Source organism: Protopterus annectens, chromosome 8.part0 (assembly GCF_019279795.1).
Source record: "Protopterus annectens isolate FY-2018-M chromosome 8.part0, PAN1.0, whole genome shotgun sequence".
NCBI classification, from domain to species: domain Eukaryota; kingdom Metazoa; phylum Chordata; order Ceratodontiformes; family Protopteridae; genus Protopterus; species Protopterus annectens.
In genome coordinates, this window is record NC_056741.1 from 461319306 (window position 1) to 461346687 (window position 27382).

The 27382-nt window shown below is 43.3% G+C and overlaps 1 protein-coding gene across 1 annotated transcript in view; it reads right to left on the reverse strand.

Moving 5' to 3' along the window:
- RNF115 (ring finger protein 115) overlaps window positions 1-27382 on the reverse strand; it is a 766070-nt gene that overhangs the window by 625821 nt on the left and 112867 nt on the right. Inside the window, exons 3-4 of the mRNA XM_044079986.1 lie at window positions 15636-15673; window positions 7558-7572 (exon numbers count right to left, since the gene is read on the reverse strand). Of these exons, the coding sequence (XP_043935921.1) occupies window positions 7558-7572; window positions 15636-15673 (53 nt within the window). The remainder of the gene's footprint in view (window positions 1-7557; window positions 7573-15635; window positions 15674-27382) is intronic.

The window sequence follows — 27382 nt, forward strand, 5'->3', positions numbered from 1 at the left end:
AATTTTACTGCCAGCATTTCCTTTAGATTTATGTGCAGGCGCAGCTGGTCTTGAGTCCATAAGCCTTGTATGCACTTGCCCTGCATGTGTGCCCCCCAACCGAGGTCTGAGGCATCTGTCGTGATGGTTTGGCTTGGTTGACTGTTGCAGAAGGGCAGTCCTGTGTTTGATTGACAGGCCTGAGCCCACCATAGGAACTCTTGCTTCAGGCATGGGATTATTGGAATTTTGGTTTCTAGGCTGTGCTTGTGTTGGGACCACAAATTCTTTAGGTACCACTGTAGCTTTCTCATATGCAGTCTGGCATGAGGGACCAGAATTATGCAGGATGCCATGAAGCCTAGGGCTTGTAGTACTTTTCTTGCAGTTAGATGGTTCTGCTTTGTTAATGCCAAGAAGTAGAGAGGTAGTTGCTCTTTCTTTTCTGCAGTTAGGAATGCCATTTGTTTTGATGTGTCTAGCTCTGCACCCAGAAAGGTTATTCTTTGGGATGGAATCAGCCTTGACTTTTTTATTGACTGTATATCCCAGGGCTTGCAGCAGGTAAATGACTCTTTGTAAGTCTTCTGTTAGCTTGCTTTTGTTGTCCGCTTGTATCAGGCAGTCGTCCAGGTAGGGATAAATTTGGATCCCCTGAAGTCTGCAATGAGCAATTACTGATGCCAGGCATTTCGTGAACACTCTGGGCGCAGTAGATAAGCCAAAGGGCAATGCTGAGAATTGATAATGCTCTGATCCTGCAAGAAATCTGAGGTATCTTCTGCAAATTGGTCGTATGGGGACGTGCAGGTATGCCTCCTTGAGATCTAGAGTTACCAGCCAAGACTCCTTGCCCAGCATGGGAAGAAGCTGCTGTAGGGTCAGCATTTTGAATTTTGGAACAATGAGGAATGTGTTTAAAGCAGACAGGTCTAGAATAGGCCTCCATTTGTTTTCTTTTCTTGGTACCAGGAAGAGTCTGGAGTAAAATCCCTTTCCTTGCTCCATAGATGGTACCTTTTCCACAGCTCTCATTCTTAATAGTTGAGATATTTGCTTTAGAGCTTCTGCCCTTTGAGTAGGTGGTAGGTTTGGCATTCCTCTCTTTCCTGGTAGAGTATGGAAATGGAACCTGTAACCTTGGTCTATAGTTTGCAAAATCCATTTTTCTCTTGTGATGCAATGCCAGTTCTTTGAAAATAAGGTTAGCTTTCCGCCTAAGGGTGCTTCTAGTTGTTCCCTGGTAGGCGGTGCCACTGCCAAGTCACTGTGATTGAGTTGTTGTAGTGGTGGTGGCTGTCCGTGCCTCGCTGGTTGTTACCTTGCCACTGGCGTCCCCTGTAGGCACCCCTGGATTGGTTTCTGCCTCTAGAACGCCTATTCCTGCCTCTCTGTGTCCTAGAGGAGTCCGGAAAGGACCAATTCTTGGAGGGCCAGTTCCTGCTAAACCTTGGAGGTTGAACCTGTAAGAAATCTTTCACTGTTTGTACAGATTTGCCTTCTCTTCCATCTTTTTTAGTACCTGCTGTGCAGGGGAACCAAATAAATTGACCTTGTCCATGGGTGCATCCAAAAGCTTTGATTTGACATGGTCTGGTAATGCCTGCTCTTTCAACCATGCATGTCTCCTGATAACTGTGCCAGTCATGGCTGATCTAAAGGAAGCCTCCAGTGCATCATAGCCACATTTTAAAGAATGGTTACTAACCTGCTCTATGTTATGTACCATTTCCTGAACATATTTTTTATCTAAAGATTCTTCAGAGGACAGCTTTTTAGTTAACTGGTCAAGCATAAACTCTTGATATTGAATCATATGAAATTGGCAGTTCAAAGCCCTAGCTGACAAAGTAGCAGAGGTGTAAACTTTTTTACCCCATCTCTCTAAGGACCTGGATTCCCTTTCAGAGGGGAGGGGGTTTTTAGTAGAAGTAGCTGCTACAGCTTTAGGACCCTGGGAGATAGTCTCTGCATCTGCAAAAGGAGCCTTGTATAAATGGTGATGAGTGTCCGGGACCCTGTAGAACCTATCGGGCTTAGCAAGAGCCGGAGGTAATGAATCAGGAGCAGTGCAAGCATCATTAAATGCATCATCTACAACAGAAAGAACTGGAGGTATAGCTAAAGGCCTATGTTGTGGCAAATGTAGAAAGGTTCTAAGCCTTTTTCTGGAGTCTGAGAAATCTTGGCCCTGCCACTGAAATTGTTCCCTCATAGCATGCAAGGTTTCCCCAAAGGAAAATTCCTCAGGTGGAGAGGCTGAAGGAATGGACTCTTCAGCATCAGAGTCTTCGTAAGGGGAATAAGGAGCCTCAGGAGGGTCTGTATGTTCTGAGTCATCAGAGGAATCATCTGTGGATACTGGCTCAGGGGGCTCTGCTCTAGGCCTCTTTTCTGGAGGTGGGAGAGAGGTCCTGTCTGGATGAGGCTGGGATCCACGAATTAAAGAAATGAGATCCTCAGCCAAAGAAAGCATATGGGAGCTGGTGCTGGGCCTGTGTGAGGGGGGTTTGGCAGGCAAAGTTTTTGAAGCTTTGGCTGCTTTAGCCCTGGCAAAGGCCTTAATAGACATGGCTGCAGGAGGCCTAGCAGCTCCACGTGCAGGTGTTGAAATATCCAGGGGAATAGTGTCTGATAATTCCTGTGAGACCACAACAGAAGGTTGGATTTCAGAAGCCGATTCTACCAGGTTAGAGGAGGCCTCGGTAGAAGGCATGGTTTCGGCTGAAGAAAGAACCGCTTGCTCGGTTTCGGCTGAAACCGAGACACTCGCGGTTTGTTTAATCGCGGTTTCGGCTGAAACCGCGGACCGCGAGTGTCGGTCCTTTTCTTTGCGTTTTTTGGTAATTTGCGTTGTCGGAGGATCCGACAGCATAATATAGGCAAAATCAGAGCCGAAAATCTGTTCAGCAAACTCCGACCGACGTCTAAGCGTTCGTCGGTTAAAAGAAGCACAGGCTAGACAAGCTGCTACGTCGTGGTCTGGGCCTAAACAATGTATGCAGTAAGAGTGGAAATCTTTATGAGGTATTTGTTTCCCACAAGATAAACAGTTATTCACTTTCTCTGACATCGGCTGAGGCAAGAAAGAGTCCCCAACGGGGTACTTAGCTTTTTAGAAGTCTTCGAAGTAGTATTCGGTAGTAGTAATCTCTGGATCTGACCGACCGGCACTCGAACAGCTTCTGCTTGGGCCACGCGCAAGAAAGACTGAGGAAAATGGCGTCGGCTGATGCCTTTATACCCGAAAAACTGCAGCGATGACGTCGGGTGAAGTGCGACACCAGCCGAAGCCGGACCCAGACTTTGGAATCCGGCCGACCGAAGGGCTGCCTGACGACAGGACAACCCATTTGTAAGGACTGCAGATGCATCCTTGAAGGACATCCCTGTAATATCTATCAGGTTTTCTGGGAGCAGCAGGTAAAGAATCAGGGGCCATGCTAGATTCCGAAAATGCATCATCAGCAATGTCCAGTACAGGAGGTATAGCTAAATGCCTGTGCTGGGACGGGAGTAAAAAATCCCTAAGCCTCTTTTTAGAATCAGAGAAATCCTGACTTTCCCAACGAAAATGTTCCCTGATGGTATGCAAGGTTTCGCCAAAAGAGAAATCCTCGGGGGGGGGGGGGGGGTCGTGGAGGAGGCAGAGGGAATTGAGTCCTCAGCATCAGAAGCCTCACAGGTAGATAAGGGTAAATTGTGGTCATCAGAGGAAACAGAAATTTCAGAATCCTGGCCAGAAGTACCATAAGCAAACTCAGTCCTAGGTCTCTTAGAGGGGGAAGATTGGCTTCCTCTTATTAAAGTAATAAGGTCTTCAGCCATTTTTATTATTTGTTTTTTAGGCATAGAGGCCTGACCATGCAGTCTGGGCATCAATTTTCTGGGCATGGTTCGAGTTTTAGGCCTTGAAGAAGAAGATGGCGTTGGTTTAATATGCAAGTCAGTAGGCCTGAATACACCCTTAAAAGCCGGTGTCTGCGCAGCGGCTCCGGATCCATCCAAGGTAGAGACATCCTCAGGTTCCACAGTTTAAGCATCTCGTGGCATACCGGACTCCGAATGGGTCTCAGTAGAGGCCTGCGAATCTGAAGTAGTGGGTATCAGGGGCTGCGAAAGCGCCTCATTGAGTACAGATGCCTCGGCAGCCTCTCTCTCTTGTCTTTATCTTTGCGTTTTTTCAGAATGATGGTAGACGGATGGCTTACCGAACACATATCGGGATAATTAAACCGAGCACCAAAATATTTAGAAGCGAAAATATACCAACGATGGATAGTTTGTGGTTTAAATAAGGCACAAAACCGGCAGAGGTACGTCGTGGTCAGGGCTTAGGGAAGGAATACAGTAAGAAAGAAAATCTTTATGAGGTATTTGCTTTCCACAAGAAATGCAATTACTTACTTTTACTGACATCGGAATAGAGCAAGAAAAAGTTTCCCCAATGGGGTGCTTAGCTTTTAGTTGAAGACTTCGTTCTGAAACTCGAAAACGAAAATTTCAGGAGTCGGCTGACCGGCACTTGCGAACTGCTGCTGCTTCGGGCACCGCACGGCAAGAAAGACTAAGGTAATGACGTCGGCTGCATGTTTTATACCCCTGATGATCTGACGTCACAGAATTAGAAGTTATGTACCTACCATAAAGTACAGTTTTGTACCTACCATAAATGTAGATGTTCGAAGATCCACATTGCTGCAGTCCTTACTTAGGGTAGTCCGCTGTCCTCGGTCGGCCCGAATACCAAAGTATTAGGCTGACGTCGGTCATGGGCGCTCAGATCTGACATCAGAGCGTCAGGGTACAAAAGCGCATGACCGACGTCATATCCTCAGTCTTTTCTTGCCCCAGATGTCAGAAGGCCCTAAAAAGAAAGGCCACAGCCAAAAACAGAATACCCCCCAAAAACAGGCCCAACAACAACCATCACCCAAACCATATAACCATGCCAAACTACAGTGGGGAAGGAGGGAGGGTAAATTGGACTGCAGCAATGTGGATCTTCGAACATCTACATTTATGGTAGGTACAAAACTGTACTATGTTCTTCATCTCACATTGCTGCAGTCCTTACTTATGGGTAGAATCCCAAAGCAGGGAAAGGGAGGATGGCAAAATCATAAAGCATTAGGGGCTGCTAAAATGCCCTGTAATATTGCAGTGGCAAATCCAGCCCTAGACTTAGAATAAAGAGGAAGGTGGTAATGTTTAGAAAAGTATGTACTGAACTCCAAGTAGCTGCTTCCAAAATATCTTTTGTAGCTACCCCCCTTAGAAAGGCAGTAGAGGTGGCAGTAGCTCTAGTGGAATGCGGTCTGATTCCAGCCGGAATCTCCTTACCATGATGGGAATAACAGAAAGAAATACAAAACCCAATCCACTTAGAAATAGTTTGTTTTGAAACAGGTTTACCCTGAGAACCCAAAGCAAAAGAAACAAACAACTGCTGAGACTGTCTGAACTCCTTGGTTCTGCTCAAATAATAACGCAACTGCCTGTGAATATCCAAAGTATGCAAAATCTTCTCCCCTTTATTTTGGGGGTTTGCATAAAAAGTAGGCAAATGAATAGTTTGGTTTAAGGCCACACTAGAAACCACTTTAGGCATAAAGGAAGGATTAGTGCAAAGATACCCTATCCTTATGAAAAATCTGGAAAGGCTCCACTGCCATAAGGGCCTGTAATTCAGAAACCCTTCTTGCAGAAGTAATGGCCAACAAAAAAGCAGTTTTCCAAGACAAATACTTTAACTCGGCCGTAGCTGCAGGCTCAAAAGGTTGTAGAGTAAGTTTTTCCAACACAAAATTGAGATCCCAAGCAGGAGTAGGAGCTCTCATGGGGTCTTATGTTCTTTGCCCCTCTAAGAAATTGCTTAAACAAAGGATGAGAGAATAAAGGAGGGTCACAATCATAGTGAGCAGAAATGGCTGCAGCATGAATCTTTATAGAGGAGAAAGACAAACCTTTGTCCAGTAACTCAGTAAGATATTGAAGAGAAGCACTTAAATTAGGATTGGAAACATCAAAATCCTTCTCTTTGCTCCAAATAAAAAATCTCCTCCATTTATCAGCATAAACTTTCCTTGTACTAGGCCTTCTAGCCTCCAAAATAACATTCAAAACTTGTTGTGGCAGCCGAGACCCTCCAGGGTCTAAAACAGAATATGCCAAGCTGTTAGATGCAGAGACTGAATCCTGACATTGAGGAAGTGACTGCCCTCCTGAGACAAAAGATGTGGAATTAAAGGTAGAGGCCATGGAGGCTCCCTTACTAAACTCCTCAGAAGTGGGTACCAGTGCTGTCGAGGCCAATCCGGTGCTATCAGAATCATGGATGGTTTGTCTTGTCTGGCCTTCAAGAGTACCTTGGGGAGGAGAGGCAGAGGTGGAAAGGCATAGACATGAAGATTGTTCCAACTGAATGATAGAGCATCCACCTTCCAAGCTGTGTGATGAAACCTTTTTGTGCAAAACTTTGGCAACTGGTAATTTAGTGGAGAAGCGAACAGATTTATGTCTGGAGTCCCCCATAACACTGTCAACTGCTGGAATACATGAGGATCCAATTTCCACTCATGAGGATCCACTATCTGTCTGCTCAACACATCTGCTAAGGAGTTCTGTGCTCCTGGCAGAAACCTTGCTTGAAGATTGAGGTGTAAACTGAGAGCAGTCTCCCACAAAATCATCGCTTGCCTGCAAAGTGGGTATGAATGGGTTCCCCCTCGCTTGTTGATGTACCACATGACAGTAGTGTTGTCTGTTTGAATCAACACCTGCCCTGGGTGAAGTAAATCCTTGAAAGCCCTTAATGCAAAATGGACTGCTAACATCTCCTTCAAGTTGATATGCAAATGTTGAAGTCTGACAGGCCACGTGTCTTGCACCCATTTTCCATTGAGGTGTGCTCCCCAAGCCTTGTCCGAGGCATCTGTCGTTAGAATCTGACTCGCCTCTGGTCGGGTCACAGAGAGTCCCTTGTTTAGGTGACATTCCTGAGCCCACCACAAAAATTCCTTCTGAATGCAAGGTATTATCTGAATGACAGTGTCTAGATCTTGGCAGTGTTGTGTCCATACATTTTTGAGATACCATTAAAGCTTTCTCATATGCAGTTTGGCATTGGGAAGCACCAGAATACAAGATGCCATGAACCCCAAGGCTTGAAGGACTGTCCTTGCAGTCAGCCTGGACTGTAGAGACATTTGATGGAAATAAAGAGAAAGGCTTCTTTGTTTGTCCGGGGTCAAAAAAGCCATCTGGGAAGCTGTATTCAGTCTCACACCCAGAAAGCACATGTCCTGAGAGGGTACTAGACTGGACTTTGTTTCGTTCACAGAATACCCTAGGCATCTTAACACTACCATCACATATTGTAGATGATGAAGAAGTTAGTCTTTGTCTTGAGCAATAATCAGGCAATCGTCCAAATAAGGATAAATCTGTATTCCTCTTAACCTGAAAAAGGCCATCACTGGAGCCAGAACCTTTGTGAACACTCTGGGCGCAGTAGATAAGCCAAAGGGCAATGCAGAGAACTGATAATGTAAATTTCCAGCTCGAAAACGCAGGTACCTCCTGCAACTGGGCCTGATAGGAACATGAAGATAAGCCTCTTTGAGATCCAGAGTTACCATCCAGTGGTCTTTTCCCAACAGAGGTAAAAGCTGTTGTAACGTCAGCATCTTGAACTTTGGAATGTCCAGATAAGTGTTGAGGATAGATAAATCCAAAATCGGTCTCCACATGTTCCCTTTCTTTGGAACTAGGAACAGGCGAGAATAAAATCCTAGGCCCACTTCTGACAGAGGAACTGGCTGTATAGCTCCCATTTGAAGAAGTAAAGAAATCTGTTTGTGAGCCTCTAACCTTTGCCGAGGAGGAACATCTGGCATGCCTTTGAAAGGAGGCAATGTATGGAAATAGAACTTGTAGCCTCGGTTTATAATGTCCAATACCCATTTGTCCTGGGTGACTAAAAGCCAGTTTTGCTTGAAAAGAGCTAACTTTCCTCCCAAAGGAGCTGCCAGACAAGAGGAATCTGGCAGCTGAAAATGCAGGTCATTGGGCCTGTTTACGAAAGGACTGGCCCCTGCCCTCACCTGCAGACTGTGCAGGCGAACTCCATGTTCTAGGTCTGAAGGAACTCTGAGCTCTGCCCCTACCACGTCTAGATCTGCCCCTAGACTGAGAATCAGAAGAAGGGTAAGTCCATCCTTTAGTAGGCCAATTTCTACTAAACTTTGGAGGTTGCACCTGCAAAAAATCTTTAACAGTCTGCATAGACTTAGCCTTGTCCTCCATTTTCTTTAATACAGACTCTACAGGAGGACCAAACAAAACTTCAGACTGTAAAGGGCATCCAGAATTCTAGTCTTAACATGCTCAGACAAATTCTGATCCTTAAGCCAGGCGTGCCTTCGAATAACTGAACCAGTGGCAGCCACCCTAGAAGAAGCCTGTAAAGCATCAAAGCCACACTGTAAAGAATGCTTGCCCACCTGTTCAGAGACATGTACCAAATCCTGCAGTTCTTTACACTCAATACCCTCTGCTAAAGCATCCACTTTAGATTTTAGCTGAGAAAGGAGGAAATTCTGATATTTCAACATATGAAACTGGCAATTTAAAGCCCTCATAGCTAACGTAGAAGAGGTATACACCTTCTTACCCCATCTATCCAAAGCTCTAGCTTCCTTATCTAGAGGAACCGGATTTTTTACAACAGAAGCTCTAACCCCCTTAGGCCCCTGACTAATAGTTTCTGGGTCTGCCCTAGGACTTTTATACAGATATTTATGAGCCTCAGGCACCCTGTAATACCTGTCTGGTTTGACTGGCGCAGGAGGCACAGAATCTGGATTAAAGGAAGCCTCCGAGAAAACATCTTGAACAACATCCAAAACTGGAGGTATAGCTAAGGGCCTATGCTGTGGTAAAACAAAATTCCCTAAGCCTTTTCCGAGAATCAGAGAAATCCTGTTCTTCCCACTTAAAATGCTCCCTCATGGAATGTAAAGTTTCTGAAAAGAAAAATCCTCAGGAGGAGAAGCAGAAGGAGTGGAATCCTCTGCATCAGAATCCGAATAAGGAGGAAAATCTTGAATGTCTTCCACAGAAGACTCTGAATCATCTGAGGCCTGCTCCAAACTTTCCAACTCTAGCTCTACCCTGGGCCTCTTATCAGGAGGTGGCATAGAACCTCTATTTAAAGTAATCAGAGCTTCTGCCATTTTAAGCATGTGCTTTTAGGCACTGACCCTGAGGAACCAGGACTGACACCAGAGGAAGGCAAAACAGACCTGCCCTTAGAAGGAGCTTTAGAAATAGTAGCAGAAGGCCTAACCACCCTAGGCCCAGTAGGAGAATAGTAACCTGTGAGGCCCCTTCAGCCTGACCTGAGTCCTGTGAAGCCACCTCTTGCAAAATCAAAGTTTCCCCCTGAGTCTCAACAGAAACTTCAGCCGGATCCACCTGTTCCCCTGTAGCTTCTAATGGACCGGTGTCGAAGCAGACGAATCATCCTGCCTAGGCTTCACAGATTTGTCTTTGCGCTTCTTCGTGGAAGCGGGCGTCAGAGGATCCGACGGCATATTATAATTACACCGCTTGCCAAAGACTAACCTAGCGCAATCTAACCTCTGTTTTATAGTGCGCTTATTGAACCTAGCACAAAACCGACACCCGACTACATCGTGCTCCGGTCCCAAACAAGGAATACAAAGTGAGTGGTAATCCCTATGCGGTATCTGTTTCCCACAAGAAATACAATTATTCACTTTTTCTGACATCCGGTAAATAACTGAGGCAAGAAAAAACAAAAATATTCTAGCGGGTACTTAGCCAACTTGGTATCGGTCTGAAACTCCGAATTCGAAAAATTTCAGAACGCCGAACGGCACTTGCAACGCTGCTTCTGCATCGGACCATGCGGCAAAAAAAACTGAGGATATGATGTCGGTCATGCGCTTTTGTACCCTGACGCTCTGATGTCAGATCTGAGCGCCCATGACAGACGTCAGCCTAATACTTTGGTATTCGGGCCGACCGAGGACAGCGGACTACCCTAAGTAAGGACTGCAGCAATGTGAGATGAAGAACATCGTTCCATGTTAGTTGTCTTCTCTCGCCTTCTTTCTTGCTGGATGGGTTCGGAGCCGATCCCGGCTCCGACTCTGCACTTGCTTTAGCTTGAGAACTCCTTTTACCAGCTCGAGGCAACCCTATATCCCATGATGCAAGGCGGAACTACCTCAGATCTCGTTTGGTAGCTAACCTACCCTGCTAAGGACTAACCTAACATAATTAGGAAAACCAAGTTCATAATAAGAGTCCTCATATGAAGGCTCAGGAGGAAACAATCTGATAGGAACTCTTCAAGATCTGTCCAGGCCAGGGGGAAGGAGGGAGGGACGCAAGAAAGAAGGCGAGAGAAGACAACTAACATGGAACGTTATGGTAGGTACATAACTTCTAAATGTTAAGTTGTCAATCTCGCCTTCATTCTTGCCGGATGGGACCGCGTCCCTAGCACCTGTATCCCGGGTGGCTCAATGGAACAGACTCTTGAGAACTGTGGAACCAAAACTGGCCACAAAGGTATGAGGCGTGACCCAAGTAGCTGCTGCACAAATGGTATCAATGGGTAGTCTATCCTGAAAGGCTGCAGAAGTGGATAGACTCCTGGTTGAGTGTGCTTTCGGTTTAGAAGGTAGCTGCTTGCCTCTGAGAGAGTACACATAGGAAATGGTGGAAGTCAACTATCTGGATAAGGTCACTTTAGAAACTGGAAGACCTATCCTGTTTTCTGCATAGGAGACAAATAATTGGTCCGATTTCCTGAATTGTTTAGTTCTATGCAAATAGTACCTGAGCTGACGATGGACATCCAAAAAATGAAGCTTTTGTTCAGCTCTATCAGAATAGTTTGGGAAAAAGACTGGTAGATCTATGGATTGGTTAATATTGGTTTGAGACACAACTTTGGGGAGAAAGGACGGGTTCGTTCTTAAGGATACCCTGTCCTTATGAAAAACCAAGTAAGGGAGCGAATGCAGAGAGCTTGAATCTCGAAACCCTTCTTGCTGAAGTGACAGCCAGTAAGAATATAGTTTTCAGGTCAATAACTTCAAAGAACATGAAGCAGGCGGTTCGAAGGAGGTAGCATCAAGGATGCCAACATTAAATTTAGATCCCATTGCGGAGGAGGATGCTTTATCGGCGGCTTTAGGAGAAAAACTCCTCTCAGAAAGGCCTTGCATAATCTATGAGACATAATGTTATTATCATGCAAGCCAACATGATACTTGGAAATAGCAGCCAGTTGAACTTTAACTGTAGATGAAGAAGATCCTGAATGAAAAACTTCAGCCAGGAAATCTAAAACAGAATGCACAGGAGCAGTAAAAGGATCAATATTCCTGGAATTTGCCCAAATAGAAAAACATCGCCACTTGCTAGCATAAACAGTTCTAGTGGACGACTTTAAAGAAGACACTAAGATGTCTCTGACTGAATCAGAGATCATCGGAAGCCTGGCTAGGGAAGGAAGTGGAGCAACCAAGCAGTGAGGTTGAGAGAATGAATGGCCCGGTGCTGCTGACCCGACTGGTGGATCAAGAGATCCGGAACTGGGTCCAGATGCCAGGGCTGCACCAGGAGTTGACGATGCAGAGACGGAAACCAAATTTGTCGAGGCCAGTAAGGGGCAATGAGAATCAACTTGGCCCTCAAAACGGTGGCTTTCTGAATGACTTGTGGAATCAAGGGAAAGGGAGGAAAAGCGTACAGAAGTCCCCAGGGCCAATCCTGGGTTAGAGAGTCTCTCATGGGTTGGCCTGGTAGGGGAAAGAGGGTGAAAAAAATCGGGGCACTTGTTTTGAGGTGTAGCAAAAAGATCGCAACAAGGTGTGCCCCACTTCAGAAAAATCTGATCCACTACAGATTGATTGAGAGACCACTCGTGAGGCATCAGAATGGATCTGCTCAGCCTGTCCGCCAAGAGGTTGGACCTGCCGGGGATGTGCGTTGCTATCAGAAACCGATGAGAGGAGATTGCCCATTGCCAAAGTCTGAGAGCTTCTCGACGCAACAGATAGGACCTGGTCCCGCCCTGCTTGTTGATGTACCAGACCACGGACATGTTGTCCGTTTGTACTGCAATAGTCCCGTGGGAAGAAAGTCGTTGAGGGCTTGCAACGTTAAAAGCACCGCTCTCATCTCCAGGACATTGATGTGCAGATGGTATTCTATGGGTTGCCATGTCCCGTGGACCATCCTGCCCTGATAATGCCCCCCCCACCCGATCAGAGAGGCATCCGTAGTAACTGTGGCAACTGGAGGAGGGGAACAAAGGTCGGCCCTGATGAAGAAGAGGAAGATATCCACCAGTTCAGATGAGTTCTGCACGATTGTGTGACTAAGATTTCGTGCCTCATCGGAAGACTGTGGTACGACCACTGAGTGAATAACATCCACTGCATTAGACGCATATGGAAGCGAGCCAGTGGTAGAAGAACAATGGCCGCAGCCATAAGACCTAGAACCTTTAGTATCAATCTGGCTTTGACCTTGCTGCTCTGCAATAGAATCCGAACTAATTTTTGGATGTCCAGAATTCTTTGATCTGTTAGTCTGGCTAACATTTTGACGGTGTTTAATTCTGCGCCTATAAAGGTGATAGATTGGCAAGGCCGCAGAGAAGATTTCTCAAAATTTACTGAAATTCCCAAACTCCTGCAAAGCTGCAGAGTGTAGTCTCTGGTCTGAAGAAGCTGACACCTGGTGGTGGCGGAGAGGAGCCAGTCGTCCAAATAAGGAAACACCTGGAATCCTTGGCGTCTCAGATGAGCTGTGACCACTGCCATGCATTTGGTAAACACTCTGGGGGCTGAAGTGAGGCCAAAGGGCAGGGCTCTGAATTGGTAATGACTGGTCCCTAGCAGCGGAGAAACCTTCTGGGCGCCTGTGAATCTTTATGTGATAGTGCAGCGTCCTGAAGGTCTATAGAGCACATCCAGTTGTCCTTGCCCAGAAAAGGCAGAATGGACTGAAGCGTGACCATCCGAATCTTGTCTTCTTGACAAATCTGTTTAGACTGCTCAGGTCTAATATTGGTCTCCAATCTCCCGTCCTTTTGGGGACCAAAAGAATCTCAGTAGGCGCGGATCCTACTTGGTCTGCGGAACAGTCTGGGCGGCTCTTTTTCTAGGAGCTTTGAAACCTCCTGTTCTGCCAAATCCCTTTGACTGGGTGAGATGTCTGGAAGGGATTGTTGAGTCGGATACCTTTGAAGGGATCTTGTATTTTATTATTTTTATTTTTTATTTTTTTGAATGGGAACTAGGTTCCACAGAGCCTGTTTTCATTTTCAGCGAAGGCCACCCAGGGACCCCCACATGCATGTCTCTTTGGAATGGGTACCGGAGCCGGACCGGGAAACCCTGTGAACACAGAGGACAGGCCAAACTCCACCAGGGCACCCAGCCGGAGAAATCGAACGGAACCTCTTGCTGGTGAGTGGTGACAATGCCCCTGCACACCACTGTGCTGCCAAGTGAGCGCGGATCCTACTTGGTCTGTAACCCTCGGATATGATCGACTGTACCCACATATCTTGTGAGAGGGAATGCCAGGCTACTGGGTACAGCGAAATCCTTCCCCCGACTGCCTCCAAGGGTGGACAGTCGGGCAACACCTCAGGGGTGCTGAAAGGGCTTCTCAGGAAGAGACTCCCTGTTGCCCTGGTTCTGAGGACCTCCCCTGCCTCTAGGGCGTCTATTATTGTTACCCCTCTGCCTCTGGGGTAAACTGACCACGTGTCGGTGTAGCTCCTTGGGCTTTGGAACCACATCTTCCCTCCCTTCTGACCCTTGGGATATGGTCTAGAAGGGGTGGAAAATGGACTCCAACGGCAGAAAGAGTTTTACCGTCCTGCTCACACCTGGTCAAGGTATCCTTCACCTGAGGTCGAACAAAGCCGAACCATCAAAGGGGTATTGGTGAAGGGCCTTAAAGGGGTCCATAAAATTACAAAGCCGCATCCAGGCTTGGCATCTAAGAGCCACTCCTGTGCCTGCGGCCCTGCTCGCTCCATCGGCTGCATAGGATATGAGCCGCATGGAGGAGTTGGATAAGGAATTCAGGATTGCTAGCTGTGAGGCAATCTTTTCTTGAGCCGCAGCAGCAGAAGGATCCTGGACCACTTCACCCAGTTCCTTGAGAATATCTCTTTGAAGCCTGGTGAAGTGACAAAGGTAGTTCAGCGAGCATAGCAAAGGTCACTGAAGAAAACATCCGCTTTCCATACCTGTCCATGGTCCTAGAATCCTTGTTAGGAGGATGGACAGGTACTGAAGGATCCGCCAGTTCCTTCTTAGTGGCCGCCACCACCATAGCATCCACAGAGCCCTTGGAAAGAAACTGTTTGTCCGTAGGGGCCGTAATAAACTTGGATGGTCTCCTGGGGACAGGTTCCACAGAATCTGGAGCTGCCCGCCTTCGAGCCACTACCTGCATAAGTGGGTCGAAGGCGGAGACACCAGGAGGTGGAGGTCGGGATCCAAAAGCCTCCAGGTATACCGACTCATCCTCGGAGGGATCAATGGATGGCCAATTCCCCTCTGTTTGAGGAGTTCAAGGATGTCTGAAAAGGAGACATCCTCAGAGGGGATCGTGGGAACCCTCCGACTCATCTAAGTCAGTATCAGATGTAGTAGACTCGGGGAGTCTGTGTGTTTCCTCTTACGTCCTCTTCCGAGGGGTTCACCTGCAGGATCAGGAGAAACTTGGAAGAGGAGGAAATTCCCAATGGGGAAACCTGGGCGATGGATCCCTGGGCCTGAGAGCAAGAGGCTGGCAAGAGGTGTCTACAGGCACCGAAGAGGGAGGAGCTAGAGGGATGGACCGTTGACCTGGCTCAGGAGCCAGGACACTCCTCATCACCTCAAAGGCTCCCCTCCCGGGAGACTGGAATATCCCGTTCGAGGATACAGGAATTCCCGGCTCCACTGAGAGAGAAGGCTCTGAGGCCGATGTCGGTGCCGAGCTTACCAAAGCGAAGCCCGAGAGGGAGGCGGGGTCGGACAAGGGTCCGATGCCACTAGCCCCTCGGAGCAGACAAGGAAACTCGACGACGGATCCCTCAAGGAAGGTCTCAAGGAGGAGATCGGGCCGAAGACGACGGAGCCGAAGGATGTATCGGCTCGGCGGCGAAACAGTCGATGTCCCGAAGCTCCGGCTCCGAACTCTGGTGGGGAGTCGGAGGAGGAAGTTCAAGGGGTGAAGCAATAGCCAAAGTCTGCTGAGGCGGGCTATGGAGCATTTGGGCCAGTGCCTGCGACTTTAACAGCCTGCTTACCACCCTCTCTAAGTCATGGTCAGACAGCCTGGAAGATCTCGAAGATCGGCTCAGATGGCTCCGCTCCGACAAAGAGGAGACCCGGGCAGTGGATACTCTCCAACAAAGGGACAGAGATCTCTTCGGGCGAAGTCATCGGGCCGAAGTCCCCTGAATTCCAGATGGAGCGAAGGTTTCTCGGCTCCGATGCTGGATAAGTGTCGGCTCCAGCCGGAGCCGACAAGGCCACAGTAGACCGGTGTCGGAACCAATCGGTGCGAACCCACTACCTTGAAGCAGAAAGATCGGTTCCAGCGGGCGATCTCGGCTCGACGGGCGAGCCACCGGAGGAGGCTTGGATACTGTAGCCTGAACCTTCGGTGGCTTAGAAGGTTTACTAGACCTTGTTTTAGAGGGAGAACCTTCTGGCTTAAGTAAGCCACGGAGGATCAATTTATTCCTCCTTTCCTGCAGGACTCTCTGGCTAAAAGAGTGACACAAAGCACAGGAGTCCTGCAGGTGCAAAGGCCCCAGGCAGTAAAAACAAGAAGTGTGACCGTCTGTCAGAGACATTTTCTGACAGCACAAGTCACACTTCTTGAAGCCTGAGACCTTGCCTTCCTTTGACATAGTCCTAGAGGAAGAAGTCACACACACCCCAACAAACACACAATTAATCCCCAAACACACAGACACACAGGTAGGGATTAACCAATGGGGTCTAGGCCTAACTTAAAACTGTTTTACAACTATGAAAAGAATTTAAAAGTTTTTAACTATAAGGGAAATAGGGTGGGCTGTAGAAAGACTACACACTATGAAAAGGGTAAAAAGGGAGAAATAAATCCCTAACTAAGCTTTTAGACAATATTAACTTACCTCAGCTGGCAAAGGAGACCTCTTTCGCTAAGCGGCAAACGAGATCTGAGGTAGTTCCGCCTTGCATCATGGGATATAGGGTTGCCTCGAGCTGGTAAAAGGAGTTCTCAAGTTAAAGCAAGTGCCGAGTCGGAGCCGAGGATTGGCTCCGAACCCATCCAGCAAGAATGAAGGCGAGATTGACAACTTAACATGAAGATACAGCAACTGACGTAGGACCCAAGACTTTGTTAATCAGGTGGACTGAGGGCTACTGCAAGCAAAATACCCAAATGTGATGACTGCAACAGTGAAACACAAAGATTACACAGAAGGGTCGTCTGAATGGGAGAGTGACTACTCTGCTGCATATAATTTGGTTCATGGGATGGTGGTAATGCTGGATATAAAAACAAGGGAGGAATTCATATGAGCTGAATAATGGAAATTACAGGGAGGGACAGCAACAGCAATTGTACCAGCAACAACAAAGGCACAAAAGAACTAAATGGAACTAATTTTATGACTGTAGAGACTAATGATGAAATAGTATTCAAGCCTGCTGATAAAGGAAATAAAACTGTAGTATTACATTTCAAACAATACTTAAAGATGTGTTATGAACATTTAAATACCACAATTTATGTGAAAAGCAATATGGACCAATATAAGGAAGCAATACTGAAATAAAGAATTGTTAACTAAAGGCTGGAGATTAGGTTATTTTTCAGAGGATGATATCAATAGGAAATTTAATGTAGAGGAATGTGAGACAGCCACCTTTTACTGTCTCCTGAAAGTTCATAAAAATATTCATGACCCCCCGGGGATGACCAATAGTGTCAGCATGGAACTATCTTAATAAAACTGGAATATTTTTACATAATTATCTATTGCCTACGAAAGCCATTATATGCGAGAGATACCTTTGACTTTTTCAATAAGGTAGCGGATTTAGAATGGACGGAAGACGTATACTGGCTCATAGCAGATGTTAAAAGTCTACACACTAGTATAAAATACGCATCTGGAATTGAAGCTTTAGAATTTGCCTTACAGTAGTCCAGTTGCTTATTATATAATTGAATTAACAGACTTTTGAGGCATAATTATTTTGAGTTTAATGGAGAATTATATTGTCATTTATAGGGAATAGCAATGGGGCACCTTTTGCCCCCATGTATGCAAATATCATGATGGGTTTGTTTGAAACAGAATATTTATATACTCATGATTTACTGCATGTTTAACAGAAAGAAGATATACAGATGATCTAAGTTTTATATGCAGGGGTGGTCATAATAGAGGTGAGCAATTTATTCAGGACTTGGAAAAAAATAAGCTTGGTTTACAGTTTGATCAACCTCGATTTGGCCATAAGGTTATATTTTTGAATGTTTGTTTAGAGGGGTTAGTAAATGGGGGATTAGGAGTAGGATACATACGAAATTTCACAATGGTACTCATTTCTTGGATGGCAGTAGTTGCCATACACTTCATTTGATAAAATAATTACCATATGGAGAACTGTTTCAGGTCAAAAGGTTATGTGGTGATAATGAGGAATTGGAAAGGGAATTGGTAAAAATTGCAATGATGTTTATTGGCAGAGGATATAAGAAAGAAACTGTAATGGCCTCTCTCCGAAGAGTGATGCTAGATCAGATAAATATAACAATGAATATAGGGACAAGAGAAGGAATAAAGTAGGATTTGAGAAATAAAAAAAATGATGTAGTCACTGCTTAATGACCTGTTGAGTGAGCAGGTCATAAAAGCTATAAAGTATTAATGGGGTTTTCTTTTTAAGTTTAAGGAATTTGTTAATTTACATAGGATCCCCATGCTCTCCTTCCGTAGAGGAAGGTGTATAAGAAGGTGTATAAGAGAATAGTTCATAGTAAATGTTCAGCGCCCCGTTAATAAAATAAGCCTTTATATAGATGGGCACATTTCCCTGTGGTAAATGTATTACTTGTAAGTTTATAGTTAGGGTTTTTGACAGAATTAATGGACAATATTTTAATGTAAATGGCAGATTTTGTTGCAATACAGAATGTATTGTGTACACTTTAAAATGTACTTGTAATATGTTTTATATTGGAGACAGCAAGAGGGCTTTCAAGTTGAGATTACAAGAGCGTGTGAGAGATATAAAAAAAAACTTGAAAGCCCTCTTGTAAAGCATTTTATGCAGTATCGTAATGGGAACCCAGAGGGACTTCAGGGTACAATTTTGGAAAAAGTTGCTCAAAGACATATATACAGAAGTGAAGAAAAAGCTTTCATAAGGAGACTATTTTTATCCTTAAGTATGGTACCCTGACCCCTGCTGGTGTGAATGTAATTTAACTGAATAATTGTTTAATGAAGTGTAATTATGTATTTAGGAATGGTATATAAAAAGGTTTGTGTATTTTTAACTCCTTTGAAGGCATTTTTTGCCGAGGCACTAGAACTGTTTTAATAAATCCATTTTTAGTTCTTTTGGGTGCTGGATTTTGTTGTATTTGTTATTTTTTGCTTTACCTTTGTGGTTTAACTAGCGTTCTTCCTTGTTCCATACAACACCTTTGCAATTTTAGTAACTTTTGGTGTCCAGATAAATTGGAAGACCTTCACATTGTCACACACACACCTTTATGATGATTGTCAAGAGATATAGACAGCAAAAATGTAACAGTACTCATCTGCAAGTTCATGTACACAAACTTTAGTTCCCATAGATTTCAACAAACTAGAGTCTCAGCCATGTGAAACTGCACTCATCATGAATTCTGGGCAAAGAGTTTGATTATTGAGCAAACAAAAATCTCAAGCAAAGTCTACAGTGTTACAATGTGCCACAAATTGCAATAGAAGCTCTTTAATATCTCAATTTTGAACAATCAAGCCACAACCCCCCCCCCTCCTTTTCCTCTACATTGTTCCAGGTTACAATACAGGCAGAGATTACAGAACACAGGACTTAGACATAAGTTAAACTAGTATTCTAATGACACTTCTTATAATGTACTAGAGTACATGTTTAAAATATCAATTACTATAAATACAGTCAAGGGTTTGAAAATAAATAACGTTTGGGGAAAAATAAAAAAAAATGTAACCAAATAACATACATTTATTTTTATTTTATTTATTTTACATTTGTTAACCAGGACAGTCCAACTGGATGCGTGTTCATTTTCAGTGGAGGCCCGGGGAGAAAAGCTCCAAAGAGACATATGTTCAAGACATACAAACAAAATTCACAACATATTACAGTAAATACAATACGACTATGTAGTTGAGCACACAAGTCTATAGCAAAGACATATAAAATGATCAATATATTTGTAAACAAAGTACAGTTTTGTACCTACCATAAGGAGGGAGGGTAGTATGGACTACAGCAATGTGGATCCACGAACATCTACATTTATGGTAGGTACAAAACTGTACTATGTTCTTCATTCCACATTGCTGCAGTCGGTAGAATCCCAAAGCAGGGTAAGGGAGGCTGGCAAATCATAAAAGAGCTGACAACCATAAAGTATATTGAGTACCAAGAATCACATTGTGCATTTGATTGTGGTGTACTAAGGCTAAGCAGAGATATCAAAAGGCTATAAGTTTAATGCAAGAGTTGCAGTAGGATTGGAGTGAGACTGGAGTTAGTCTGGTGTGGAGAGTGGACATAACCATTTGTTGAGATGATTTTTGATAGACTTTTTAAATTTGGATAGGGAAGATTCCAGGGTTATGGATGACGGCAGGGAGTTCCAGATTTTGGATATGTAAGAGGAGTAGAGGGAGTCACCGGCATGACTGTGGGATCTAGCAACTGTTAAAAGTAACTTGTATGTGGATCGGAGTTGCCTAGGACAGGAGTACTGCTCAATTAGGTTACTTAACAAAGGTGTTTTGTATGGTTGGGAGAGCAGCTTGTGAGTGATGATCAATTGATTATAGATTAGTAAATCTGGTAGTTCAAGCCAGTCCAGTTGTTTTAGGTTACGACAGTGATGGGTTCTGAAGGAGCTGTTAGCAAATTTGGCTATCTGATTATAGCAGGTTGTCATTTTGCTGGTTTCTGTTTTGGATAGATTGGTTAGGATTGGGGATGCATACAGTAACGTTGAGAGGAGGTGGGTGCGAGCAATTGTTATTCTAGCATTATGAGTCAGAAGTATTTGTGTTTGTAGAGACTACCTAGCTTTCTGTGAGTGTTTTAATAGCCAGATTAATGTGTATATCAAATTTTATCTTATCATTGGTAACGCCTAGTAGTTCAGTGTGGGGTTCGGGTGTAATAAGGGTATCATTTTTAGAGTGGCTATTAAAGGTGGGGGTAACACTGGTATTTTGTGAGGGGTGAAATAGCAGGAGTTTGGTCTTTTTGGGGTTGAGTATGAGGCCATTATCAGTAAGCCAGCTTTCAAATGCATGGAAATTATCCTGGGTTTTGTTGTGTAGTTCTGCCATGGTTGGGGCACTGCATATTATAGTGGAATTGTCTGTGTATTGGATAAGGCTAGTACTATTTGCAGCTGAGTGGAGATTGTTTGTGAAAACTGAGAATAGCAAGGGACCCAGTATAGATCCCTGAGGTACCCCAAGTGTGACTGGTAAGAGTGACGACAAGTTATTGTTCCATTTTAATGCTTGTTGCCTATTGCTAAGGTAGTTTTTGAACCAGGAGACTGATTGGTTGTCTAAGCCTAGGTTTTTGAGGTGGCAGATGAGTTTGTTATGGTTAACCATATCAAAGGCTTTTGATAGGTCTAAGAAAAGGGCTGAAGTAAGTTTATCATTGTTCCTGTTATAGTTTATGGTGTCTGTGAATGCTAGCAGAGCTGTGGTTGTGCTATGACCCAGACAAAAACTGGGTTGTGTTTGTGATACGAGCTCATGGTTAACAAGGTAGGACATTAGTTGTATGCATTTTTCTAATATTTTAGCCAGAGGGGATAGAATTGCGATTGGTCTGTAGTTAGATATATCATAGGAACTCCCCCCTTTGTGAAGAGGTAGAATGTAGGCGGTTTTCCAAATCAGGGGCACTGTAGCTTCAGTGATTGACCTGTTGATTAGTATAGAGACTGGTACAGCCATTTCTGCTGCTGCCAGTTTTAAAATTTCATTGGGGAGGGCGTCTGCTCCTAGTGTTGTAGGTTTCAACTGGGAGAGTAGTTTTTGTACGTATGAGGTTGGGGTGGGTTGCAGCTTAAAAGTGGGTCTATGGTTAGTGGAAGGATGATCACCTGGTGCACAGGCAGTGATGTATTTGTGCTAGGGCAAGTATGGTTTCAGTGAAGAATACATTGAAGGATTCAGGTATGTTATCTTTTGTTAAACCTGATGTTGGGGGTGGGGTAATGGTTTTACCAGGGTGTAGTAACTTGTTTAAACCTGCCCAGAATTTCTTAGGATTATTCATGTGTTGGTTTTGATGGGTAATAAAGTAGTTTCTCTTATCTTGCATAACTAGTTTCTTGGTTAGATTTCTAATCTGTTGGTAGGCTTGCTGTATACTAGGGGTTTTATTGGACCTCCAGGATGACCAGGCTCTGTTCCTTTCTGCTATTTTTTGCCTAGTTTCTCTAGTTAACCATGGAGCTGTGTTAGCCTTAACTCTGGTAGTTCTTGCAGGGGCATGCCTGTTCAATATTTCTAAGAAGGTGGTGTTGAAGTGGTCAATGGCTTCGTTTAGAGGTAGGTTATAAAGTTTAGACCAATTGTAAAGTTTTAGTTCTTGTGTGAAGTTAGTTGGGTTGAAGTGTTTTTTTGTATCTGATTGTTTGAAGCATTGGGGTTTGGAGGTGATGGGAGTTGTATTTAAGTAAAAAGTAGTTTCACTCAGTGAATCAGGAAGGGTGCCTACTATGTAGGAACAATGTACTTTAGTAAGATCCAGTCTAATAGGCTTTGTTTTTTTACTATTTGTGAATATTAGTGGGCTGTTTGATTACTTGAGAGAATGTATGTAGACTGATATGGTTACTGGGTACTTGGGAGGAGCATGTGAACCAGTCTATATTAAAGTCACCTTAATCACCTTACATAATTGGACAACTTCTAAATAACATCTCAATTAAAACTCAACCATTTCCCTTACTTAAAAATTAAACTAAATTGAAATAGAACATACACATTTACACAAGAGTCAAACACCAACCTTAGAAAGCATCAATAATCATACTTCCATTACTACAATAAACACATTGAAAGAAAAAGAATTATAATAAATTTAGTTTAACAACTAAAAAAGTAACTGACTAACATTCACTGTAACAAGTGTGGAACTTTTGTCCATAGTTTAGAAATTAAAGTTGTATGGGAACTTATTTTCTGATGTGTATATTAATCCTATTTTCCAAAAGTTGAAGAAAATCTTCATACTGAGGACCAGAACCATACTTCCAATTTCTTGCAATAATTTCTCACTATGGCCAGAATAGTCCAAAAGATGTACTGTTGACTACATCACATATTACTCAATAAAGGAGCATTAAACATTACCTGTGTCCAAGTTAGACCACAAAGTCTACAGAAATTGTTTGATTTTGACCAAACATTTTTTCACATTTAAGACTGTCATAACACATGCTTTTCATTTAGCTTTCAAATATACTCCACATCTCCAACAAGTTTTTTTCTTTCCAATTTAAGTAATTCTTTCTGGTGTAAAAGTAACTGCATGTAAACCTTTCCACATATAGATTCTCCTAAGTTGAAATGAGATTCCCCTAACAGATTTTAACATTGAAATATTGCTATGTTATTCTCTTCATGAAGTATAGATTTCTAAAAATGGTCATTAAAGCCTCTTTATTTACTATTAATATTTTACAAACATATGAGAATTTACAATTGGGAATCTTTGTTAGGAGCCTCAGGAGTTTTTCCAATAATTTGGTGCGTCTGGTGAGGTATTTTTGGGATGTACATCGCAACCCACAAGAACTAACCTACACATAAGCAAACGCACTTCTGAAACTACTGATAAATGTTTCAATCAAAATTTACAAAAAATAAACCCTCTCCTAGAGTAAAACTGCTCACAGCCTCAACACTGCCACGGACACCTTTAAAGCTTGAAAGCTAAAACATCATACACAAGATTATTTCTAGAATTATAGGAAAAAAGTCTGCATAACTCCATATAAAAGACTGGACATGGCTATATCTGGATAGAGAATTAACCGCAGACGCAAAAAAACTGTTCAAAATAAAAAGGTGCAACAACTGCAAAAAAACAACTTTTCCTTTAAACAGATGAGTAAAGGGTTACTGGCAAGCACATGCTAGCCCTCATCTGGACTGAGTGGAAGTAATTTAAGCAACCCCCCCCCCCAAAAAGTACATCAAGCATTCCTCTAAGGAGGAATTGCAAATTATAAGTTGAAGTTAAACCAACACGAGAGAGAAAGAAGAAGAAAAAAAAAAGAATCATGTTCTTAGAACTTCAGTGCTGCTGGCATATAACAAGATACATGTGCAGTCTGATAAGCCTACACACAACAATTCACAACAGATTATGAAACCCTTACGTCTCACATTTCAAAGATTATACAGAAACTGTCAAACACCCCAACATCACATAAGCAAACATTCCTCAATACACATACCTACAGCCCCTTCTAGATTACCTTCTTCCATTCTATTTCCAGATTTCAGAAAATCCTGTAAAACAAAAAGCTCACAAAAGACTAAACAGAGCAAAAATACTGCCCAATCATCTTTCCATTACATAATAGACAAAACCACTCACCACATTTCTAAGCCTATCATTAGCTATAGGCAAAATTTTATATATTTCAAACCTGTCCTAATAACAATCCCCCAAAGTCTCTCTCAACTCACAGGTCCATTGACCCATTGCACTATTCAAATATTTTGGTCAATGAGCACAAAAGTAATTCACAAACAACGGACTGCACAAATAGGGCCTGTTTATAGACTTCCAGCACTGCTTTAAGTCAGGTCATAACACTTTACAGCTAACTCTATACAGTCATGTAGCACAACTTACTTCATTGTGATAAACAGGCCTCATGACACAAGGGATCACCACTGACTTAGAGGACCCCTGAAAGAGTTAACTAGTGGAAGCAAGTAAACTAGGAATTAGCAATGAAGTGCTCAAACGGATACCAAAACCCACAGAAAACCAGTCCAAACAAACAAGAAATAAACTATCACAACTGTAACTTTTACAACAGATGTGTCAAAGTTCGTTTCTAAGGCCAGTACTTCTCTAATTCTTCATAAAATGCAACAATCACCAAACCACCAAACTCAATAACCCTTTACGCAGAGGATATATCCTAAAGAGACTCAGACACTGAACAAAAGCAGAACCCCTTTATTAAATAAAATACAATACAATAAAAAAAGACTAATGAAATATGTAACTTTCATAACAATCCAACACTAACCCCCAGATTCACTAATCTTCCATGCAGGACTAGTCAATCCCTGCATGAAAGCGAACGTTTAGGAGGATGGCAGCGTGCCATGCATATTAATGAAGGCACGCTGCCTGAACACCTAATCCTACACGGAGCGTGGACAAGTGCAGGGGGCGTGTCTGAGAGTAGAACTCTCAGAATAAACATGCCCCTGCAAAGCAGAACAGCAGAAAGTGTAAATAACTGAGCGAGACTGCTCATAGGTGTCCGCATATCCCCACCAACAGTCCCTCACGTGTACAACAGCAACAGGGCATAAAAATAAAAAGAATAAACCCTGTATTATTTTTAAAACTCAAGAGTACAGCTAACTGTAGGTGCGCAGGTGTGCCCATCGCTTAGTTACAGTTAAAGCAGCGTAAAAGGCTGAAAAGGATAACAAGTAAGATATAGGCAAATGAAGCAGCACAGCAATAGTGTAGTGGTCAGAGCATCCGCATAATGAGCAGGCATTCCCGGTTCAAGTCCCACTGCAGCACATTAACATTTTCCATGTGAAATCTGTATATGAACATCTTTTTACATTTTTTTGCTGTATAACCTACTAAATAACATTTAAATGTCAACTGGACCACTGCATTAAATGCAAATGTGAAGTGTCATAATGAATAAGGCACTAGTAAGCAGGTTTAAGCACAAATAAGCATGTTTAAGTGCATATGCGCGTGGGTAAGCATTGCCTACAGAGGTTAAGCACAGTAGAAGCTGACCGAAAGAATCTGTAACCGGAGGTTACCATTGCTTAGCCCTGCGCACACCCACTTACAACTGCTTTAAAGTGCCTTAATCACTCTGTAACCAATGGCCAGAGTTCTGCCCAGCAACAAAATAAACTGCCTATGCAAGGCTCGAATCCAGGACCCTGTACTCTATACATAAAGTGATTCACCACTAAACCATAGCAAATATACATAACCCTGATGTTTTCACAAACATACCATCCATCACAATCAGTCAACAGTACAGGAAATGTCGTAATATCACACCACACAACCTGTTAATACAAGACGTCTGGACAAAGTGTGCCACAATGTGGATACAAATAGGGATATATGTCAACTACTGCTCTAATACACTTAAAAAGTTGCTAGTTACACAGTTATATGTATTAGAACACATATGTAGGAGATGAAGTCCGAAACACAAAAGTGTTGGCACTAGTTACTTATTTCAGTGCTGCGATCATCCATGTCAATTGCCAAGAGAATGAGGTACAGGCCAAAATATGAGCCGAACATGCATAGACATACAGGCAGATGGACAGATATACATCTGTAAATGTAGACAGACAGCTATATGTCTATATATATATATATATATATATATATATATATATATATATATTATATATATGGATCCCTATCACATGGTCGACAAGCCATTTGATCGACTTTCATTTGGTCGACAGTTCATTTTGTCGACAAGCAGTTGTATGGGGGGGCTTCACCCCCCACACCCCCCCAACTATATATATCAACTCCAGGGTGTCACAACATTGGGGAGGGGGGCAAATCTGCCTGTCGACCAAATGAAAGTCGATCAAATGGCTTGTCGACCATCTCAGGTAGACCCATATATATATATATATATATATATATATATATATATATATATATATATGTGTGTGTGTGTGTGTGCGTGCATGACTCACAAATAATCATATAACATCAATTGTATATAGATAAATATGTTCATATGTATGTATATATATATATATATATATATATATATATACATACACATACACACACAGATACATCCATGTATGTATGTATGTATGTATGTATGTGTATATATATATATATATATATATATATATATATATATATATATATATATATATAATGAGACATACATGGGTACATACACAGACAAAAGGTATTAGTAGCCATACATATGTAGAAGTAGTGTGGAAGTACTGGGTGCAAAATATATCCCTCAGCCACAAGCCCTGTAACTGGTATCTGTGAAATGTGTAGTGTGGCAACCATTCCCACAAATGAGAATACTTACATTAAACCTATACCCACCCACAATTCAAAGGACATGACATGACACACAGGTATGCATACACAGAAAACCTTTGCGTACTATACAATAATGTATGCCAGTACTTACGCCACATACATTTTGAAATAAGTAATCAGGAATGCAAGGCCCACACAAAACAGTAGATGCAAGCAATGTGGATATATACCATACTCTGCTGTCCAGGCCAAGGCCTTCATTAGTACAACAGTAGAGACAGGATTTGCCTTCAAGATAAGCAACTATCAACAATTACAGATGCAGTTCAGCAGCCTCCAATTACACCCTGTAGTCAAGCCGTAGGGGGAAATGTAGCACTTGTGGTAATGTCACAGTAACTCGTACATAACACTGCTTAACATAACATCTCACTATCACACTGAATGACCCTTGTCTTAACACTTAGATCCCTGGAAAAGGTGTCACAGCCTAGGTTAATGGCATTGACCCCCCCCCCCAAAACGGCTGCACAAGGGCAAGGAACACTGTGTACCACACACTGACCTCTGGAATGTACAAGGGCACATGTGTTGTCCAGCTGTTACCCCCATATATATGGACTTTGCCCAACAGTTGGTGTGGGAGTCCATGACATGACTGGGATGATAGCAGTAATGCTAGCATTAAATAATGATAGGCCATTACCTAACAACCCCTGTCTGTATCACAGCAGGACACAGACTGGCATACATGTGGAGGACAGAGGTAGGAACATAGGGCCATA